The 22,525-nt window shown below is 40.3% G+C and overlaps 2 protein-coding genes and 1 long non-coding RNA gene across 5 annotated transcripts in view; 2 read left to right on the forward strand and 1 right to left on the reverse strand.

Annotated features, from left to right (window-relative positions):
- LOC119484008 (multidrug resistance-associated protein 4-like) overlaps nucleotides 1-22,525 on the forward strand; it is a 221,378-nt gene that overhangs the window by 192,817 nt on the left and 6,036 nt on the right. The gene's annotated exons all lie outside the window — the stretch shown is intronic.
- On the reverse strand, nucleotides 1,486-8,967 carry LOC119483509 (protein FAM171B). Its single transcript, XM_037761675.1, has 8 exons — nucleotides 8,749-8,967; nucleotides 6,721-6,954; nucleotides 4,894-4,986; nucleotides 4,515-4,673; nucleotides 4,236-4,406; nucleotides 4,010-4,126; nucleotides 3,792-3,915; nucleotides 1,486-3,693 (listed from the first exon to the last, which is right to left on the reverse strand). Exons 1-8 carry the CDS (start codon nucleotides 8,936-8,938, stop codon nucleotides 2,385-2,387), a joined length of 2,397 nt encoding a protein of 798 aa, XP_037617603.1. The 5' UTR covers nucleotides 8,939-8,967; the 3' UTR covers nucleotides 1,486-2,384.
- Nucleotides 9,079-22,374, forward strand: LOC119483581. 3 transcript variants are annotated; one of them, XR_005205732.1, is made up of 8 exons: nucleotides 9,079-9,222; nucleotides 10,757-10,812; nucleotides 11,623-11,762; nucleotides 13,181-13,270; nucleotides 14,033-14,083; nucleotides 15,614-15,733; nucleotides 15,838-15,948; nucleotides 22,233-22,374. It is a non-coding gene; the product is annotated as an uncharacterized LOC119483581 (long non-coding RNA). The 3 variants fall into 3 exon arrangements; XR_005205734.1 differs by lacking the exons at nucleotides 9,079-9,222; nucleotides 10,757-10,812; nucleotides 11,623-11,762; nucleotides 13,181-13,270; nucleotides 14,033-14,083 and adding an exon at nucleotides 14,193-14,207; XR_005205733.1 differs by lacking the exons at nucleotides 9,079-9,222; nucleotides 10,757-10,812; nucleotides 11,623-11,762; nucleotides 13,181-13,270; nucleotides 14,033-14,083 and adding an exon at nucleotides 15,233-15,276.

Here is a 22,525-nt window from a genome sequence, read left to right on the forward strand (position 1 = left end):
CTAGCAGGAGAAAGTATGTTCATTTGTAAGCATACCGAATGATTAAGTGCTCAACTTGTTGCTACATTTAAAATGACAAAAGCTCAGGCTTGTTGTACACTCCCTTTTCAAAGACTCGCTCTTTAGACTAACCTTAAAAAAGATTAATATCAGTAACATATCTCCTATAAAACCTTTCAGCACCTCTCAGACTTCTAGATGAAAGAAAAACAGCACAAAAGAAGTTAAATCACAGCCACGTAATACATAAAATGTTGCTTTACTATATACATACAAAAGAAGACATGAATGTAGCCTTATACATACAAAGTGAACTCATGAGGGAAAAATTTACAATATGACGGAAGACTAAATATGGCAAAAATGTTGCTGCAAAATTTTAATTTATGGTAAATATTGCTAGTAAAACCGCTTTGTGGTATTCGTGGTGAATGTTTTGCCAAACTGGATGGCCAGTGATGTCAGTGATCAGTGTCGTACTGTTGCCATTGGTGTTGTAGTATTTACACTCTCTAAATTTGCAGGGTGTCTAAAGTGTAGTGTGCTTTATTTGACTGGAGACAAAAGCTGCCATGTCAGTTAGAAGAGGACAGATGTGAAAGACAGGCATACCTTCTGTAGATATATTTGTTGAAAGACCAAAAGTTAAAGTATTGAAATGTTTGATCTGCTGATGGTGGTAGATGCGAAGTTTAGGGATTAGCAAACATGAATCCATCCAATAGTTGTTGAAACATTTAGAGGAAAAAGGATCACCAAAGTCAGTAGGATTCATGTCTACAACATTTTACAGCTGCAACAATAAATTAATCGATTAGTTGTCAACTATTAAATGAATCCCCTGCTATTTTGATAATCGTTTAATCAATTTGAATAATTTTTTAAGCAAACAAATATAATATTTTCTGGTTTCTTTCCTCCTCTATGACAGTAAACTGAATATCTTTGAGTTGTGGACAAATCCAGACATTTGAGGACGTCATCTTGACATTTTATCAACATTTTCTGACATTTTATAGACCGAACAACTAATCGATTAATCGAGAAAATAATGAACAGATTATTCAACAATGAAAATAATCGTTAGTTACAGCCCTACAAAATTTAATTTTTAAAATTTTAATTGAAAAATCAGTTCAGAACTATCTTTCTTTCTTTGAAAAGTAATACCATGGTCAGGAAGTAAATATATTTTTGTCAAAGTATTAAGAGGTTTGTGAAAGCAAAACTCCAAGGCACCGGATTAATGTTGTCTAATTACAAAGGATAATACTGTATGTTATTAAAAAATGAAAATAATTAACATAACTTGTGGGGCTAAACTGCAAATTGTTCATATTTATCTAATTGTAACAGCATCTTTCCAACCAGTTAGACAGGCAATCTGAATCGTCCCACGGTTTCAAATAGTATTATTGTAAATAAATAGTATTTACTGGCCTTCTGGATATTTCGGTGTGATTCTTACATCGTGATCATCGTGTAGAAGTCCTATTATTGTTATTACAGTAGTTAGAGTTGGCAGCACAACACTGAGTCTCCTTCCAAGACCAGACAATGAAATAAACCATTCAGTCTCCAAGTAATCCAACAGCTACGGTGACGTAAAAAGTTATCTCTACAGTAAAACGCAAAGGAAACATTCATTTTCATGCATTCTAACATAATTGTAGGCTTAAAACCTTGAATATCAGGTGTGATAACTTCAAAATGGCAGCTTAGCTTTACTGTACATAAGTGTTTTTTACTCCAAAATCCACTGGAGTCGGTGACAGGCGCATGAATTTGTCTGACAGATAATCCAATAATGATGTAACTGTGAACCCCAGAGTGTCTTTTTTTAAGTAAAAATGAGGCAGAATGATCCAAACAAGATGTCAGTTCTGCAAACCGGGAAAGCTTCTCTATCTTATTTAATTTACAGCAGGCATTTACGGTGAGGATAAGTGCACTACACATAGACCTGTATCTGTGTCCGTCCTGCAAACTCACCGGATTTTACTAAATCTAGACAAATACTGTGATCATATTCAATGATTACAGGCAGTAAGAAGGCACCCTCTATAATGCCAGTACTGGGGATTATGGGATATCGTGTTCTCACGGACATTTTGCTGTGAAGAATGTCGCTGGTGATGTTCAGATCCGAACATGGTGCACAGACTTGTCTAACAGCAGCTACGTGGTGCTTCAACGTGACATAAATCCTGCTTTATTTCTTGAGCTATGCATTCTTTGGCAAAGTTGTACAATCACATAACTCAACAACAACGATGCCTGCGAAGTGGTACAAACTAATTTCGATGACTCAGCACTGATGTGATGGAAATAGCTCAATGTGGGTTAATGGGACATTTAAATTAAGCGCTAATGAACTTGATGCTCTAACTTCGCTTGGTCAGAGGTCTCCCCTCGCGGACATGCTTAGCACTCCTCTTTTCCGTCTTCCCCTTCTCCCTCACCTTCCTGAGGCGCCGTGGAGGCGGCGTAGCTCTGGACTCGCTGTCCTCCTGAGCGCTGGATGTATCCATCCCGTCCCGCTCTTCGGGAATGTTGGGAATAGCCCCGCTGCTCCCATCTAAAATATTCCTCAGGGACGGGTCCTCTGGCGTGCAGGTGGCTGTCGTGCCACTCTCGCTGCTGCTCAGGTCCTGCTCTTCGCTGTAACGCCCCGCTCGGCTGTGGTGCGGCAGAGACGAGGCCCTGATGGATCGCCTGTCCCGCTCCGTGTCACGGATGTTCTGCTGGGGCTCGTTCATGTCCACGCCTGAGTCTAGGCTGGTGTCGTTGCTGCTCTGCGGGCGGCGGCGGCCATGGAGCTCGATAATGGAGTGGCGGACCTGGGCGGCCGGCTTCCCGTCTAAGGAGACGAACCAGGCCCTGGCTTGAGATTTACCGCGAGTCAGCTCCAGCAGAGTACGCTCTGAAATCCCCTGCAGCTCGCTGGGTACACCATGCCCACTGCCGAAGGCCTCCATACCAGCCGCTTCATTAAGAGTCCCCGGCACAGAGACGGAGGACTCCAGGAGGTTACTGTAGCGTCCCCACATGACGGCGTTGGGGCCTTGACCTGGAGGAGGAGTCTCCAGAGGCTGGGGCTCGTCCTGGCTGCTCTGCTGTGGCATGCTCCCACCTTGGGAGTGGTGGTGAGAGACTTTGGGTAGTGTCTGGGTGTAGCTGTCGTTATTTGACGCCTCTGAGTGAGCGTCATACTCACCTCCATTGCGGGGGAAAGTAGAAGACTTGCATCCTGACAGATCCTGAGCACCGAAAAGCTCCGGCGCCTGAATAATCGCCACTGGCTGGTTGTAAAGATGAACCAGCTTGTCTGGAAAGAAGTTGTCAGAGTTCATGTTGTTCTGCTCCGACTTCTCCCGAAGCCGAGCCATCTCTTCACTGTTGATGTAGTGAGACGCCGCCTGGGAGCCTTTGATCCGATCCAGAGCGATGTTCTCGTAGAGAGGAGCCCCCGGGCGACCCCCTGGATCCTCCACGTAGATGTTGTAGTTGGCTTTGTGCCTCGGCGTGGACGAGGGGTCACACTGGACGCTGCAGGAAGCCAGGCTGTTGTCGCCAGAGCGGAACAACATACCTTCTTCCATGTGGGTAGAGGTGGTTTGGTCTTTTTTCACCACTGTGAGTTTGGAAAAGCGCGCTCTCCTTCTCCTCCTGGGCTCCCGATAAGAACTGCTCCTGTATGGGAGAAACAGAATATAATCAAGATGGACTTCAGTTTCATAGGGTCGCTTAAATTAAACCTGACTGATGACATGTCTGAGTAGGTTTCTTACCCGCAGTGACATAGCATCAAGCACAGAAATGCAATCACTACAGCCAGCGTTGCTCCCAGTATTCCCACCAACAGGTAGGTGTGGTATGATAAGAAATCAATGGAGCTTCCATATCCCAGGTAATCTAAATGGTCAAATTTATAGATTACAGACTTGAAACATTAACCAATACAACATTTTCCATGCTAATTTCCATGAGTTACTGAAGGTAGTCGTACCGTTTGATGAGGGAAGGGAGGCGGCGATCCAGTAGCCCAGATGGGAAGCGGTGTAGGTCCAAACCAGCTCATGACCAACTCTTTTCACTATTCCCAGACCCTGATTCTCCCAGGCTCCTGTTGGTGTTGTTCATCACAGAATGAATAATTGTATGTGTTTTTCTTGTGTTAAGCATCATATTTTGTAATGCAATTCAGTTCCTGCTCTGTAATGTGTTATTCCTACCTGTCTTCAGGTTAAAGGCCCAGGCTGGCACCGTATCAGAGGCCCTGAGGTGCGTGTCGTGTCCCAGGGGGAGGCTGATTTGAATGGGCCCTCGGACCTGGAGCTCCTCACCACCAGAGTACAGCAGGATGTTGACGGCCGCCACCGCCTTCAGCTCGATGCTTCTGAAAACTGCAGACACGACGAGGAGTCAAAATCAGACATTTAAATGGTAAAGTGAATTTAAATTGTTTGTAGTTGTCTGCTTTAAACATTAATGAGGGCTTATTTAATGCTCACATGATTTTTTGCTGATGATGCCTGGCGTGCAGTTGACGCAGTCCTTCGCCAGGTGGTGCTGTGGTACGGTCAGGTACGCTGTCACAGAGGAGACGTTGCTCTTATCAGACATCGTGAGCAGGTTCTTGGGGAACTTAATCTTGGGTTGGGATGAGCGGTCTGTAAAAGCAAGATGGCATATGATTAGTGTAAATCTGGACACATAATGCAGTATGTTTAAATAGAAAACTTAAAAACTATCCAGATAAACTGGTTAAAGCTGTCACGTTTAGCTCAGTTAACTGACTCAAATGTGTATTCTTCTACCAGATAAAGTTGTGATTTGCTCATTGAGATGAAGGTGAGTTGTTTCTGACCTGTAAAAAGTGTGTAAACCTACCAGGTAACTTCCCTGTGATGAGTACTGAGTCTTCAAACAGCCAGATGTTGCCCTGACTGTGAGGCAGCAGCAGCAACGTCACAGCAGAGAAAACTGCACAGAGACAAACAAAATTATATTATGACTTATTATTATTATTATTATGACAATTTTTAATGACATACTTTATTATGACTTTTTTTATGACATATTATACTTTGACTTTCATATGACATTTTTTATGGATTTCTTTATTATGACTTCTTTCATTTTTTGACATACTATACTACAACTTAAAAAAATCATACTGTACTATGCTGTTTTTTTTAATTTACATATTATACTATGACTTTTTTAAATTACATACTATATTATGCCTTTTTTAAATTTACATGCTATATTATGACTTTAACATTTTCTTTACATACTATGACTTTTTTTTTTACATTTTTTATGACATACTATACTATGAATTTTTTAAACAAAATGTACATGCTATACTATGCTTTTTTATTTAAAAAAGTATATACTATACTTTTTACTATACTATATTTTTTTGACATACTATACTATGCCTTTATTTTTAAAAACAAATTGCATACTATACTATGATTTTTTTGACATACAGTACTATACTATGACTTTTTTAATTTACATACTATACTATGCCTTTAAAAAAGAAAATATACTATGAAAAAGTCACCATTATAGAAGTGATGGAGAACAAAAGTGGCTAATAGATAATCCTTTGAGAAAAGACAGATGTAATTAAAAAGAACTACTTACATTTACTTATAAATATTATATATACTTTATAAGGGATTTTATTATGTAACGAGATAAGTGAGGAGAGATTTTTTTGGACACAACACAATGCGTTTATGGTGACGTGTAGACCTGTAATACCACCAGCAGGTGGCAATACCACCTCAACCATCCATCCTTTTTAGGGTTCAGCTGTGTGGCTCGGCAGCACAAAAGGGAGGCGCCTGTGATAATGCAGAGCGGAGCGGGTCTCGACAGATGACACTCTTTCATCATCCTTCATAACACCTGCTCCTCCTCTGCTTTAAAACACCGCCTCCCTGCTTCTGTCCGATACAGAGCAGGAAGAGGAAGTGGGACCACAGACAAAAGAGTAAGACCCAGGCCCCCTTTTCTTTTTTCTTTTTTACACAAACATGAGACCAGTGTGGCTAAAGAGCCCCCACCCCCCTCTGCATTTGATTGGGTGCAGGACAAAGACAGTTTGCTGAGGCAGGGATATGTTTCCCCCTCGACTCTACACGCTGCTGTAGAGACGATCAATAAAATGACGGCGTTCGGTTACACTTGACTGTACGCCGGGAACATAAACTGCTTCATCATGAACAAACCTCAGTGACAAGTTGTATGTTGTCGCAGACACTTCATTAATCTGTAATGACCATGAATAATGCAGTTGTGTGAATAATAACAGCCTATTGTAAAGCACGAGCCTGCTTGAGTTTCCCTCCGTTATAGCATTTTTATACCTTTTAACAGACTCCCACATCATAATATTTACATAGCTAAAATAGAGAGATGCGTCCTCGAGCAAAACGTTGCCTTTTCAATTGAGTATCTGCTAAATGCTTGTTTTTTTATGCTCCGATCGATCCGTGTTGGATAATCCCTGCGTCCCTTCGAGGGGAGGTCAGGGTCAGCTGTGACCCTGGAGCTGGTCAGGATGCAGTGTTCAGCATTTCAGCAGAGTTAAAAACCAAAATCTGTGTCAGAGAGTAAACTATTATTGTGTAAAAAGTGGGGACAATGTCAGTCTTTCCTGGATAGCCAAAGGTTTAAACAGTTATTGTGGGTGTTACTCACTCGGCCTCTTCGTGGTGCTCCAGGGCAGTGCGCTGGGCACGTAGCCCTCCATGTTGCCCAGCAGAGTCAGACTGAGGCCTGGGCTGTAAGCGACCCAGAGCAGAACCTCTCCTCTCTCCCCTGTTCGGGCAGAGCTCTTCAGGGTGTGGTTGACGTAAACGTCCACTGAAGCACCCGGCAGCGCCTGACGGGTCACCAGGTCCCTCACCAGGACCTTCAGGGCAAACTGGGGCTCTGGAGAGAGAATGACACAGTGTTTTGAGCTAACAGTTGTATTTATAGTTTGGTTGCTAGAGAGAAATCCAAGTATTTCTTTGTGGTGATACATGTTACTCTGCATGTCAACCACTTCCTCTCAGCAGTCCTCAGTAACCTTTCTCTCACCATGAAAAAGTGATGAGGCAGGCACAGCTGAGACGATGGGAGAATGAAAAATACATCAAAACCAAGAGCCACGTTCGATGTTTCTTCTCTTCAAACACATACATATGCACTCAGTCTCAGGAGCATTTAGCAACTTCCTAATTTTCAATATCGCGCTGTTGTTGAGTGACTGTTTTTTCTTGCCACTCACATGAGAATGCTTGCTTATGGGGGATCTCTTGTTGGGTCTCTAAATTATAGAGTACTAGACCTGTCTAGACCTGCTATGAAAAGCATCTTGAGATAACTTCTGTTATGATTTGACATTTGATTAATTAAATTGAATAAATCTGACACTAACATGGCCGCTGGAGTTCCTAGAAAGCATTAAAGTGTACTTTGTTTTTTACAGTATGTAAAGCCACCATCCAGTCCCAGACCAGTTGTAAACAGAGGCCTTCAATGAGCGCAGGCTCAGGTACTGTATCAGCAGAGCAGCGTAGGATTACCATGCTCCCCATTAATGCATCACCTGCTCAGGCCAAAAAGATAAAACCCCTAATCCCCCAAACCTCCACATTATACATCGTAATCCTATTAGCCTGTTGGCCAGACTGCCTGGGAACTCCATCCAATAGTTTATCAATAGAAATAGCTGATCAAATAGCGTCTTCATTATTTTGCCACTCAAATAAATTAAAGGTGTAAAATTGAATGAAATGTGAAATTTTTGCACAATTTAAAATGTATTTAGACATCATTTGCCTCACACAAATCACATAAAACTGAAGCAAACGAAGCAATGCCGCTAAAGAAAGGTCGTCACAAAAATGATTAAACCATTAAATCTGCCTGTGAATTACATCCAATAGTTTATCAATAGAAATTGCCTGTTATTTAGGATAGTGTTAATTAAGACGGCCTTTACTTTAATAACATAGGAGCCCCAAGTTTTTCTCCAATTGCCTACATAGTTGTAGTAGTCTAGAAAAAGCCATAGTATATCATAAAATGCCATGGTATAGTATGTCATAAAAAGTTATAGTATACCGTAAAAAAATAGTCGAAAAAAATCATAAAAAGTCATAGAATAGTATGTCGAAAGAAATCATAAAAAGTCATAGTATAGTATGTAAAAAAAAATTATAAGTCATAAAATAGTATGTAAAAGAAATCGTAAAAGTCATAGTATAGTATGTAAAAAAAACCCATAAAAAAGTCATAGTATGATTGTAAAAAAAACATAAAAAAGTCATAGTATAGTATGTAAAAAAAACATTAAAAAGTCATAGTATAATATGTAAAAAAGAAAAAGTCATAGTATAGTATGTAAAAAAAACATAAAAAAGTCATAGTATAGTATGTAAAAAAAACATTAAAAAGTCATAGTATAATATGTAAAAAAGAAAAAGTCATAGTATAGTATGTAAAAAAAAATCATAAAAAAGTCATAGTATATATGTTAAAAAAACAACTTTAAAAAGTCATAGTATAGTATGTAAATTTTTTGTGTATTTATAGACATACAATAAATAAAAAGATGAAATGCACAGCACTGCTACCTGACTCAGTTATATGAGTCACACTGTTTCCTGTGTTGCAGCTCATTTCCATATTCTCTAACAATGCATGAGCGATGGAGAACTCCTTTCTCTGTTTGTTTACCTTCTATCAGAGCCGAGGTGCTGGTCGGTTCGGAGGCTGATGGGTCTCCATTGTCCCCGGGTGAGGAGGAGGGCAGGCCGCCGCCCTCCTCCGCTGCTCCCACCGCCACATCCAGGCACCAAATCACAAGCAACGACGGCAGAAAGAGCAGCAGCAGCGGCGGCAGCAGGGAGCGTTGAGAGGCGGGCATGGCGAGAGATGGGGGAGCAGGCTCCAAGACATAACGAAGAGAGGAGAAGAACCAGGTCCTGAGGGGTGTTTATCCTGTTTATCCTTATCACGAAGGCCTCATCCCTCTCATGGTTTCTTGTAATGTTGGTGCGGACGGACGGAGGGGGGAAAACCCCGTGGAGAGAGAGGAAGAGGAAGAGGAAGAGGCTGGAGGATGCTGGTGCTGAGGCTGAGGCTGGGCGTGTGTGGTCGAAGATCGTTTATACTGGGAGGATGTGTCACGCGGTGGAAAAAAAAATACAGGTGATTTTTTTTCCCTGAAATGTTAATGTAATTATATACATTGTATGTTTTTTTTAATTAGGGCTGTCAATCAATTGAAATATTTAATTGCAGTTAATCACTTGATTGTCCATAGTTAATCACAATTAATTTCAAATTAATCACACATTTTTTTTTAATATACAGATACAAATACAGATAGCTTTATTTATCCCCAAAGGGCAATTCAGTTTCTGCAGTCCACCGAGACATATCAAATCATCAATGACAGAGGGAACACAGTAGGTGGCATATGGGGAGGTGCAAGATAAATAAAAGTACAAGAATAAAAATATTCTCAATAAAAACAATAAATACAAGAATCAAAACAAGACAAAATAAAAGAATAAAGGAACAAATAGAATAAAGTGCCAAGAGTAAAATTGGATGTACCTTAAAGGGAGATTTGTCAAGTATTTAATACTCTTATCAACATGGGAGTGGACAAATATGCTGCTTTATGCAAATGTATGAATGTATCTATTATTTTAAATTAATTAACAACACAAAACAATGAAAAATATTGTCCAGCGGGATATCTCTATTTTCTAACACATTACATTTAATCAATAATATGACCGATGCTGTGATGACCATTGCTGTACCAAGAAAAAGACAGAGTGAGAGGTCTTTCTGTCTTGATCATCTTTGGTAGAACGGGAGATGCTGTTACATCATTGGGGTCTGCGTGACCATTCAAGTCACACAAGACTGATAGAATATAGGCCAGACAATGTGGAAAATGTAGGCTAAATAAAGGAATCAAGTTTTAGTTGTGCCGGGATTATTTGTCAAGTCAACTTTTAAATATACAGTAAAAAAATAAACAGTTGGGCCTCAAATAAATATATTCGGCCTCCTGATGAAAGCTGAAGTTTCCCTTTCATTGTTTACATCAAACGTTGACATGACATTTCATATTTACAATGTAAATACAAGGAATTATGACCATGTAACATCAACTAATCTGCCTTTTACACAAATATTGCTCCCAAAGATATTCAGTTTACAATGATGATTACAAATATATTTTTAAAGACAATTCTATACAGATTGTTGTGTGCTGTGGAAAAGTAACTATATTAACAACTAACTATAGCTAAATGCTCCTTCAATTAATCCATTCATACAATATTTCCACAGAGAAACAATAAAGCGAAAAACAACAATATTAAAACATTTGTCCTACTGGATTAACATTAAAGTTTAGGGTACTCTGACAACCAGACTCTATCCCACTTGGTACGGTCTGTCCCTTGTATAAATCCTATTGGATTCTTCCACCTCCATAGTCAAACCCTGTTACTTGGAGGTAAAAAGGATGGAGGAGCACATGCTTCAAACATCAAGTCGAGGTGCAGTCAAGTACTTCAAGGTTTTGAAATTTTTATCTTGAAAATTGATGCAAAAAGTCTTTAAAAACCAGAGTCTGTTATTGGAGCAGGAGAGACTTTATTTGTTTTGTAAATGTTGGTGTTAATGTCTCTGTTTTCTTTCCAAACTGCTGAATGAACAGAGAGACGTGAAGGGCCTGGAGGAGACGACAACTGGAGCGCATGGAACAAACATTTGGTAATTAATCAATTCATTTGATTTCTAACTTAGCATCCTAGCCTCACTCATGTTTCTGTTGTTGTAGTAATAGTAATTGTTGTTGTCGTAGTTGTAGAAGTTGTAGTAGTTATTGTTGTCGTAGTTGTCATAGTTGTAGTGGTAGTAGTCTAGAAAAAGCCATAGTATATCACAAAATGTCAAAAAAAATGTCATAGTAGCGTATGTCATAAAAAGTTATAGTATACCATAAAAAAAAAATAGTCATAGTATAGTATGTCGTAAAAAATCATAGTCATAGTATATGTCGAAAAAAAATTGTCACAGTATAGTATGTTGAAAAAAGTCATAGTATAGTATGTGGAAAAAATAGTCTTACTACAGTATGTCAAAAAAAAAAACTCATGGTATAAAATGTCAAAAATAACTATCAAAAAAACCTAGTGTAGTATGTCCCAAAAAAAACATTAAAAGTAATAGAATAGTATGCCGAAAAAAATCATAAAAAGTCATAGTATAGTATGTCGAAAAACAAGTCATAGTATACAATATTGAAAAAAAAGTCATGGTATAGTATGTGGAAAAAAGCCATAAAAAGTCATAGTATAGTATGTCAAAAAATATAGTTATATAGTATGTAAAAAAACAAATCATAAAAAAGTCATAGTATAGTATGTCAAAAAAAATCATAAAGTCATAGTATAGTATTTAAAAAAATAGTCCTACTACAGTATGTCAACAAAAATTGCCATAATATATAGTATGTAAAAAAAAATCATTAAAAAGTCATAGTATAGTGTGTCCATGTCTTCTTCTACTGTATGAATGCAGACGGTGTACCCAGAAGGGTCGGAGGGGGTCATGCAGGGGTTTCTCACGTCTCATACTTCCTTCAGTACCGGGCACTGACGTCCCCACCACGGTGGGGATTCAAACTCCAATTCTGGATCGCCCACACAACCATCCAAACCGTATGTTCAGCCTCCAAGCCACCACTGCCAAGCACACTTGGACTGTTCTCTCTGTAATTTTCTCTTCGTCATTGTGGAAGTTAGATCTCAAAACTCACCACATAAGAATCGAACCCGTAACCTCCAGTCTTCTAACCCAGCTTCTATCACTCTGAGCTATCAGTCTTAACACTCTTATATATTGTTTTTGGTCTTATTTGACTTCTTCATTGTGGAAGTTAGACCGCAAAACTTCCTGCACCTTATAAGAATTTAACCTATAACCTTCAGTATTCTAAACCAGCTTCTATCACTCTGAGCTATCTGACCCAACTCTATCGTATTGTTTTTGGTCTTATTTGACTTCTTCATTAAGGACGTTGGACCTTAAAATTCGCCACTGCACCACATAAGGATTGAACACACAACCTCCTGATTTCAAACCAGTCTTCTATCACATTGAGCTATCTGCTCAGATACATGTCATCATTGTTTCGTCGGATGTTTGACTTCATTTTGGATGTTAGAACTCAAAATTCACTGCACCACATAAGGATTGAATCTATAACCTCAGGTCTTCAGATCAGCTCACCTGAGGTTATCGAGTAGCAGTCATATCAGCTCCTTATCCTGGTGAGCTATTCCTGAGTTCAAACTTTTTTTTAACGTTTTTTTCCCCCAACATACTTTACTATGATATATTTTTATGGCATACTATAACTGTTTTGTTCCCACATACTATAGTATGACTTATTTATGTTTTCACATACTGTTTTAATACTTTTTTTTAATCTTTCTCAACATATTCACGAGTAATGTATGAGCTCCGACAAGTAGTTCCTTGTCAAAGGAAATAGCTCAGTGAGTTAAAGAGCTGGGTGGGAAACATGCGTACCTGAGGTGATATGTTCAAGACCCAGGTTTGGCAGGTAGTAGCCAAATTATTGTTATCCGTTGCAATGAGTTATGACGTCACTGTTGTATATGTAGAGTCAAATATAACCTCCGATAAATTGGATGTCAGATGGTACAGCTCAGTGAATTAGAATGCTGGTTGGGATGTGTGAGCTACCTGAGGTGATGTGTTCGAGACCCAGGATTAGCAAGTAGATGTAAAATTGTTGTTATCCGGTTCAATGATTTATGAAAGCACAGTTGCACATGTAGAGTCAAATATAACCTCCGATAAAATGGAAGTCAGATTGAATAGCTCAATGAGCTAGAACACTGGTTGGGAATTGGAAGCTCAGGTGTTCAAATCACACACATTTACAGGTGGACTCATAAAGAATATTAATAAGGTTTTCATTTTTAAAACACTTAATACACTTATCTTGTTAAACTAACTTGAGGCTAGCTCCGCTCCGCTCCGCTCCGCTAGCCTCAAGCTAGTTTCTCATGTAGAAGCCAGTATCGGTGTATTTGATTTCTTCATTTAGGATGTTGGACCTTAAAAGTCACTGCACTTCATAAGGATTGAACCCACAATCTTCTGTTTTCAAACCAGTCTTCTATCACACTGAGTTGCTGTGAGTGCTGTTGGAATATATGTGTATATAAATATATATATATGTGTATGTGTGTATATCTATATATATGTATGTATATACTGTATATGTGTATATATATATGAATATATATGTATTTATGTTTATATATGTATATGTATGTATGTATATATATATATATATATATATATATATATATACATATATAAAAAAACTTGGGAGATTTCACATTTATACGTGGCATAATGTTTGTTTGTAATATTGTGATTTTAAAATGAGCGTCACCATGGCACATTTCACTCAATCCTGACACTTTTGTTATTGTGATGGACTGAATGAGTGAAATGTTTTAATAAAACACACTGAATTAAAGATTACTTTTTCTCCCCTCACTTCTTTATGTTGAATACAAACCTGCAACTTTTAAAGTGATTTAACACTTTTCTTTGATTACAAACACAATTTTGAGTTATGCAAACTGGAATTAACATCCAATTAGTAGCAACAAGCTGTAAAAAAAAATACATAATTCAAACTAAAATATTAATTAAAAAAAAATATATATATATATATGTGTGTTTTCTGGTCGTTCATTTGTTGTTTTGTTTTTGATGAGCAATAATGTAATTTTTTATTTTATTAAATAGTACATATTTTATATCCAAATTGTGCAAATAAATCAAACTAAGCCAAACAAACACCCCTGTGCTCCACCTCCACTTGGTACAGTCTGGTTCCCTCTTGTATTAATGACATTGGATTCTTCCACTTCCTGTTTGTCAGTCGGACCTTTGATTGGGAGGAAACGAGGACCTGAGCGCGTGCTTCAAACAGGTAAGACTAAAACAATTACAAACAAACCAACAATAATCACTAACCATGCTAAAAACTCACCTTTGTGTATATGTTTTCTTCATTGTTTGACAAATATTAGTAAAAGAACTGATAACATAACACAGTAAGAGTTGCATTGATTGATTGATTGATTGATTGATTGATTGATTGATTGATTGCACAGACCAGACACAGCTGTGGGAAGTTTTTCTAATTGCACAACAGGCACTTTGAAATCTGACCTGCTTTATTTGAATGCACTATAAATGTGCTATTTTATGATATTCTAAAATGGTGTATTTTTTTTTTATATTTCTGCATACTGGTGGATTCAGGGTCTGAAATTAACGTTTTTGTATGCCACTTCTGAAATATAGGTTTTAAAATTGTAAACTCTGAGTCAGTGGTACCAGGCTGTAGAATTATGTAATATATCATGTAACCTTAATGCATGACTATGTTTGGTAACACTTCATGTTACAGGTCTGCAAATTTCATGGTAATTAGTTGATAATTGGCAAGTTACCTATTTGAAATTTCTCTGGAATTACCCCAATATTTACCTAAATTAAATTACTTTATTACAAACATGATTTAATAATTATATGCTAAAATATTATATATTCGTTAAAATAGGGCCTTTAGGCGCTGCTCTTCATCGGAGGTGGAAAACCAAAACTAATAAAAGACACAAATCTCACCATTGTGAATTGTGTATTGTCAACACAGATGTAACCTGGTAGCTAATGTCATGATTCAGAGAGTTTTTAAAGAAATTTAAAAGAAGTTATTTGCTAATTATCATCAATATACCAGCAGACATGGAAATAAAGCAGATCAATTAACTTTGTGTTCTTTACCCTGGAAATGTATTAAATAAATTACCAGCTATTGAGAAATAGCAGAATATGATTATGAAATAATGTTTATAATAAAGTAATTTTCAATAAATTTATAGGTAAATATTGGGGTGATTTGGCAGTAATTCCAAAGAAATTTCAAATAGGTTACTTGCTAATTATCACCTAATTACCATGAAATTTGTTGACCTGTAAAATGAAGTGTTACCATATATTTAATTTAGGCTTGAGAATTGCTTTTTAAAAATAATATTTCTTAATATAAGGAAAACCTGTCTGCCATGGTGGCAGGTGACCTGAAAATTGATTGGTGATTTCTCCTATTCTAAAATGGTGTGTTTGAATATTTCTGCATACTGGGGTCCCTAAACAGTCTTGGATTACATAAATTGGGTATTGAGAGGACATCACTAAAGAAATGAGCAAAGTAAAAATATGGTTTGATATAAAAACAAATTATCATTAAACTTGAACAAAACTAACGTAATGTTATTTGGTAAATTGTAGAGTTAATATTAATTATAGTTAATTGTTCAATTTAGCACCTAATCTGTGTAACAAATGGTTTCAACCCAAAAATTGCTGCAACAACTTATGAGACATAATAATAATCACAGACTTATATCATAATGTTGTAAGCCCTTATACTTTTTTTTCATCTGTCCTGCAGCTCGGAGTCCAGTGTTGTCCCACCTGTTGTCGTCTCTTCAGGGCCTGTGGACCATCCGAGCCTTTGGAGCAGAGGAGAGGTTCCAGAAAGCCTTCAATGCCCAGCAGGACCTGCACTCAGGTTCTCCTCGGCCTCAGCACCTTTACATTCACTGCTCATCAATATCAAGCATTTGTGAGCTGCGTCAGTGCAGTGTCTATAATCTATGTCCTCGTCCTGAACAGAGGCCCGGTTACTGTTGCTGACCACCTCTCGCCGGTTCGCTGTCCGTCTCCACGGCATCTGCTCCATCTTTGTTACCGTCACCTCCTTTGGCTGCCTGCTGCTCAGAGACCGTAAGGAAGAATTTTAATCTTTTCATATTAAAGTGATAGTTTGGTTGTTTTGAAGTGGGGTTGTATGAGGTTCTTCACCATAGTCAGTGTATTACCTACAGTAGTTGGAGTTTGGAGAATCAGACAGGAGTACCAGAAAGGGAGCAAAGCAATGTACTGCTGTGGACGGGGCCGGCAGCAAAACGGATTTTAGAAACATGAAAAAAATCAGTTTAAGTGTATGCTATATTTAGAATATAATGAAGGCTCTGGAGGAGGTCAGTATCCAATCAGCACACTCCAGCAGTTGATCTTCTAGCTTCCATTGTCGCGTGCGTCAGGCAGTCACTCACTCGGCGTTCCCTGCAGGTGCAGCTGAAGTCCGCGGCGGAGGAGCCGCCCGGGCAGTTGGAGACGGTTCTGGCCGAGTCGGGCTCCAACTTCAGCGTGGGCCAGAGGCAGCTGGTGTGTCTGGCCAGTGCCATCCTGAGGAAGAACCGCATCCTGGTCATCCACGAGGCCACGGCCAACGTGGACCCCAGGTACTGTTGACACAACTCACCTCATTGGCAAAAAATGCATGCAGTAGTACTGCGTACTCCGTTTTTATTCCTCCTATTAGTTTGTCTTCAAAGCTTCCTGCTGTAGCTGCTGGTCCTGCTGTAGCAAACGTGCAGCGAAAGCAAGTATGTTGGTGCTTTTAGACGTAGTTATGATCTGCATGTTAGAAAAGGGAAGCATTTTTCATCTGGTAATTAGAACTGTATCAAAACATAGAACATCAAACCACTAGTGCAGCAGTTACAAACTCAAAAGATCCCGCCAACAAAAGCTTATTGTTCTTATCAAAGACTTTATTCATTTTACTCGCGGCTCAGGTAGTAAAATGCATTTCTTTAACATCTCTACCGTGTCTCTGCAGGATAGATGAGCTGATACCTCGTCGTCTCAACACCATCATAGACAGCGACAGGATACCGGTGAGTCCTCTTACTCATAGATTGTAGAAAAGAGTTCTTGTTTATCATCATAAAGGTCATAGTATGTCATGAAGTCATGTAGCATTATTGCATAGAGCAGATTAGTAATCATCCATCCGTCCATCCATCTTCAACCGCTTATCCGGGATCGGGTCGCGGGGGCAACAGCTCCAGCAGGGGACCCCAAGCTTCCCTTTCCCGGGCCACATTAACCAGCTCTGACTGGGGGATCCCGAGGCGTTCCCAGGCCAGAGTAGAGATATAATCTCTCCACCTAGTCCTGGGTCTTCCCCGTGGTCTCCTCCCAGCTGGTCGTGCCTGGAACACCTCCCAAGGGAGGCGCCCAGGAGGCATCCGTGCTAGATGCCCGAACCACCTCAACTGGCTCCTTTCGACGCAAAGGAGCAAGGACTCTACTCCGAGTCCCTCACGGATGACTGAGCTTCTTACCCTATCTCTAAGGGAGACGCCAGCCACCCTCCTGAGGAAACCCATTTCGGCCGCTTGCACCCGCGACCTCGTTCTTTCGGTCATGACCCAACCCTCATGACCATAGGTGAGAGTAGGAACGAAGATTGAACGGTAGATCGAGAGCTTTGCCTTCCGGCTCAGCTCTCTTTTCGTCACAACAGTGCGGTAAAGCGAATGCAATACCGCCCCTGCTGCTCCGATTCTCCGACCAATCTCACGTTCCATCGTCCCCTCACTCGCGAACAAGACCCCGAGATACTTAAACTCCTTCACTTGGGGTAAGGACTCATTCCCTACCCGGAGTAGGCAATCCATCGGTTTCCTGCTGAGAACCATGGCCTCAGATTTAGAGGTGCTGATTCTCATCCCGACTGCGTCACACTCGGCTGCGAACCGATCCAGTGAGTGCTGGAGGTCGCAGACCGATGATGCCAACAGGACCACATCATCTGCAAAAAGCAGCGATGTGATCCCCAGCACACCGAACTGCAAACCCTCCTCCCCCCGACTACGCCTCGATATCCTGTCCATGAATATCACGAACAGGATTGGTGACAAAGCGCAGCCCTGGCGGAGGCCAACCCCCACCGGAAACGAGTCCGACTTACTGCCGAGGATCCGAACGCAGCTCTCGCTTTGGGCGTACAGGGATTGGATGGCCCTGAGAAGTGCCCCCCTCACCCCATACTCCCGCAGCACCCCCCACAGTATCTCCCGGGGGACCCGGTCATATGCCTTCTCCAAGTCCACAAAGCACATGTAGACTGGATGGGCATACTCCCAGGCCCCCTCCAGGATCCTTGCGAGAGTGAAGAGCTGGTCCGTTGTTCCACGACCAGGACGGAATCCGCATTGTTCCTCTTCGATCTGAGGTTCGACTATCGGCCGAACCCTCCTTTCCAGCACCTTGGAGTAGACTTTACCAGGGAGGCTGAGCAGTGTGATACCCCTGTAATTGGCACACACTCTCTGGTCCCCCTTTTTGAAAAGGGGGACCACCACCCCGGTCTGCCACTCCTTAGGCACTGTCACCGACTTCCACGCGGTGTTGAAGAGACGTGTCATCCAAGACAGCCCCTCCCCACCCAGAGCCTTCAGCATTTCTGGGCGGATCTCATCAATCCCCGGGGCTTTGCCACTGTGGAGTTGTTTGACTACCTCAGTGACTTCCACCAGGGTAATTGATGATGGTCCCCCATCAGCTTCCAGCTCTGCCTCTACCATAGAGGGCGTATTGGTTGGATTCAGAAGTTCCTCAAAGTGCTCCTTCCACCGCCCGATTACCTCCTCAGTTGAGGTCAACAGTGTCCCATCCTTACTGTACACAGCTTGGATGGTTCCCCCGTTTCCCCCTCCTGAGGTGCCGGATGGTTTTCCAGAAGCACTTTGGTGCCGACCGAAAGTCCTTCTCCATGGCTGCTCCGAACTCCTCCCACACCCGCTGCTTTGCCTCCGTCACGGCAGCGGCTGCTGCTCTTCGGGCCCGTCGGTACCCTGCAACTGCCTCCGGAGACCTCCGAGATAACATATCCCGGAAGGCCTCCTTCTTCAGTCGGACGGCTTCCCTGACCACCGGTGTCCACCACGGTGTTCGAGGGTTGCTGCCCCTTGAGGCACCTAAGACCTTAAAACCACAGCTCACCGCCGCAGCTTCAGTAATGGAAGCTTTGAACATCGCCCACTCGGGTTCAATGCCCCCAACCTCCACAGGGATGCCAGAAAAGCTCCGCCGGAGGTGTGAGTTGAAGATCTCTCGGACAGGGGCCTCCTCCAGACGTTCCCAGTTCACCCTCACTACGCGTTTGGGCTTACCAGGTCTGTCCAGAGTCTTCCCCCACCCTCTGACCCAACTCACCACCAGATGATGATCAGTTGACAGCTCCGCCCCTCTCTTCACCCGAGTGTCCAAAACATGCGGCCTCAGATCAGACGATACGATTACAAAATCGATCATCGACCTTCGGCCAAGGGTGCTCTGGTACCACGTACACTTATGAGCATCCTTATGTTCGAACATGGTGTTCGTTATGGACAGTCCATGACTAGCACAGAAGTCCAATAACAAACGACCACTCGGGTTTAGATCAGGGTGGCCGTTCCTCCCAATCACGCCACTCCAGGTGTCTCCATCGTTGCCCACGTGCGCGTTGAAGTCTCCCAGGAGAACTATGGAGTCCCCTACTGGAGCCCCATACAGGACTCCATTCAGGGTCTCCAAGAAGGCCGAATACTCCGAAGTGCTGTTTGGTGCATACGCACAAACAACAGTCAGAGTTTCCCCCCCCATAACCCGAAGGCGTAGGGAGGCGACCCTCTCGTCCACCGGGGAAAACTCCAACATAGCGGCACTCAGCCGGGGATTTGTGAGTATCCCCACACCCGCCCGGCGCCTCACACCATGGGCAACTCCAGAGAAGAATAGAGTCCAACCCCTATCCAAGAGTACGGTTCCAGAACCGAGGCTGTGCGTAGAGGTAAGCCCTACCAGATCCAACTGATAGCGCTCCACCTCCCGCACAAGCTCCGGCTCCTTCCCCCACAGAGAGGTGACGTTCCACGTCCCCAGAGCCAGCCTCTGCCGCCTGGGTCCAGTCCGTCGAGGTCCCTGGCTTTCACTGCCACCCGTGTGACAGCGCACCCGACCCAAGCGGTTCTTCCCGCAGGTGGTGAGCCCACAGGATGGAGAGGAGGAGGGGGGTGCCACGTTGCCTCTTCGGGGTATCCCCGGCTGGGCTCCGTGGCAAGCCCGGCCACCAGGCGCTTGCTGATGGGCCCTCCGTCTGGGCCTGGCTCCAGACGTGGGCCCCGGGCTTCCTCTGGGCCGGGTAACTCTTCCTCTGCCTCGTGTCGTCATTTGGGTTTTGTGAACCATTCTTAGTCCGGCCCCTCACCTGAGACCAATTTGCCATGGGAGACCCTACCAAGAGCACGAGGCTCCAGACAACACAGCCCTCAGGGTCATAGGGACACGCAAACCTCTCCACCACGTTAAGGTGATGGTTCCGGAGAGGGATTAGTAATCAATCATTACTAAATATCAAAATATGGATCTAGAATTAATAACTCAAAATTAGGAATCATAAACCCATGAATTGTTGTAAAATGTGAAGGAGAGTGATGACAATCAGCAATCACAATTCACCCTTATATCCAATTCAATTATTTCATTTAGGACGGCACCCAATTTTGAAAAAGAAACAGGGTAAACTTCAAAATTTCATATTAATCAATTGAGTCTCATTGAGTTCTTGCACATGCTGAACAGTGATTTTAGTTGTTTATATACACACAAATCAAGTAACCAAGTTCTTTATAAAATTAAATGTTTATTTGACTAACTACTTGACCGTACTACTAACAGAAAATAATTGAATAAATATAAAACAAAGGTAATAAAATTAATAAAGGATAATTGAAGGAACACAGTTAATACAAAGAATACTAAAAAGTCATAGTAAAGTATTCCATAAAAAAGTCATAGTTTATTATGAATATAAAAATGTCATAAAAAGTCATCGTATGGTATGTCAAAAAAATCACAGTCACAGTATAGTATGCCATAAAAAAAGTCATTTATTATGTATATAAAAATGTCATAAAAAGTCATAGTATGTCATAAAAAAGTCACAGTATGGCATGCTATAGTTTAGTTTGTCATTAAATATCATATAGTATGTCACAAAAATGTCTTGCAATAGTATGATATAGCATATTATGCCATAAAAATGTCATGGTATGTCATTATAAAGTCATAGTATAGTAGGTCATAAAATGTCATAGTATAGTATGCCATATAAAAATTCATGGTATAATATGTCAAAAGAATAGTCATATAGTACGTCAAAAAATCATTAAAAAGTCATAGTATAGTTTTTCAAAAAATATAGTCATATAGTATGTAAAAAAAATCATTAAAAAGTGATATTATCATACGTTGAAAAAAAGTCATGGTATAGTATGTCGAAAAAAATGAATAGTATAGTTTGTCAAAAAAAGTCATTGTACAGTTTGCCAAAAAAATAGTCATAGTATAGTTTAGTTTATTGAAATAATTCATAAAAAAGTCATAGTATAGTATGTCAAAACAATTGTCTTACTACAGTATGTTCAAAAAAAGTTAAAAAAAAAATAAAAAATTCATGGTATAGTATGTCAAAAAGAAATTATAAAAAAAAATAGCATAGTATGTCGCAAAAAAAACCTAAAAAGTAATAGAAAAGTATGTAAACATTTTTTGCCATAATATAGTATGTAAAAACAATCATTAAAAAGTCATAGTATAGTATGTTGAAAAAAGGTCATGGTATAGTATGTCGAAAAAAATCATAGTATACTATGTTGAAAAAAAAATGAATAGAATGTCAAAAACAAAGTCATAGTATAGTATTTAAAAAAAATAGTCCTACAACATTATGTCAAAAAAAAGAGTAGTATAGTATGTCGAAAAAAAAATATAAAAAGTAAAAGAATAGTATGTAAAAAAAAAAAATAGCCATAATATAGTATGTAAAAACAATCATTAAAAAGTCATAGTATAGCATGTCGAAATAAAAAGTCATAGTACAGTATGCCTAAAAAGTCATAGTATATTATGTTAAAAAAATAGTCATAGTATGTAAAAAACAATCATTAAAATTTCATAGTATATTATGTAAAAAAAGTCATTAAAGTCAGAGTATAGTACGCTTTTCCTGTGCGAGTATCTGTAGAAGTTATTCTAAAACTGTAATCATAGTTGTGTAGTATTTGTAGAAGTTACTCTATAACTGTAATCATAGTTGTTGTTTTAGGCTCAGAATGTGTTTGTGAATGTCATGCAAATGTCATGTCTTCCTTCTCTTCTTTTCTCCCCAGATGAGCGCAGAGTCTTCTGACCACAACTGAGGATGACGGCCTTTCTTCGCTGACTTCATCCACGTCTTCTTCTGCTGAATGCAGACGGTGTACCCAGATGGGTCGGAGGGGGTCATGCAGGAGAAATGCAGGGGTTTTTCAAAATTCAATCACATATATATATATATATATATATATATATATATGTATATATATATATATATATATATACGTATGTAGAGAAAAAGGCATAAATGTCATAGTATAGTATGTGGAAAAAAATGTCACGGTATAGTATGTTAAAAAAAAGTCAT

This window comes from Sebastes umbrosus, chromosome 24, assembly GCF_015220745.1.
Source record: "Sebastes umbrosus isolate fSebUmb1 chromosome 24, fSebUmb1.pri, whole genome shotgun sequence".
Classification (NCBI taxonomy): Eukaryota; Metazoa; Chordata; class Actinopteri; order Perciformes; family Sebastidae; genus Sebastes; species Sebastes umbrosus.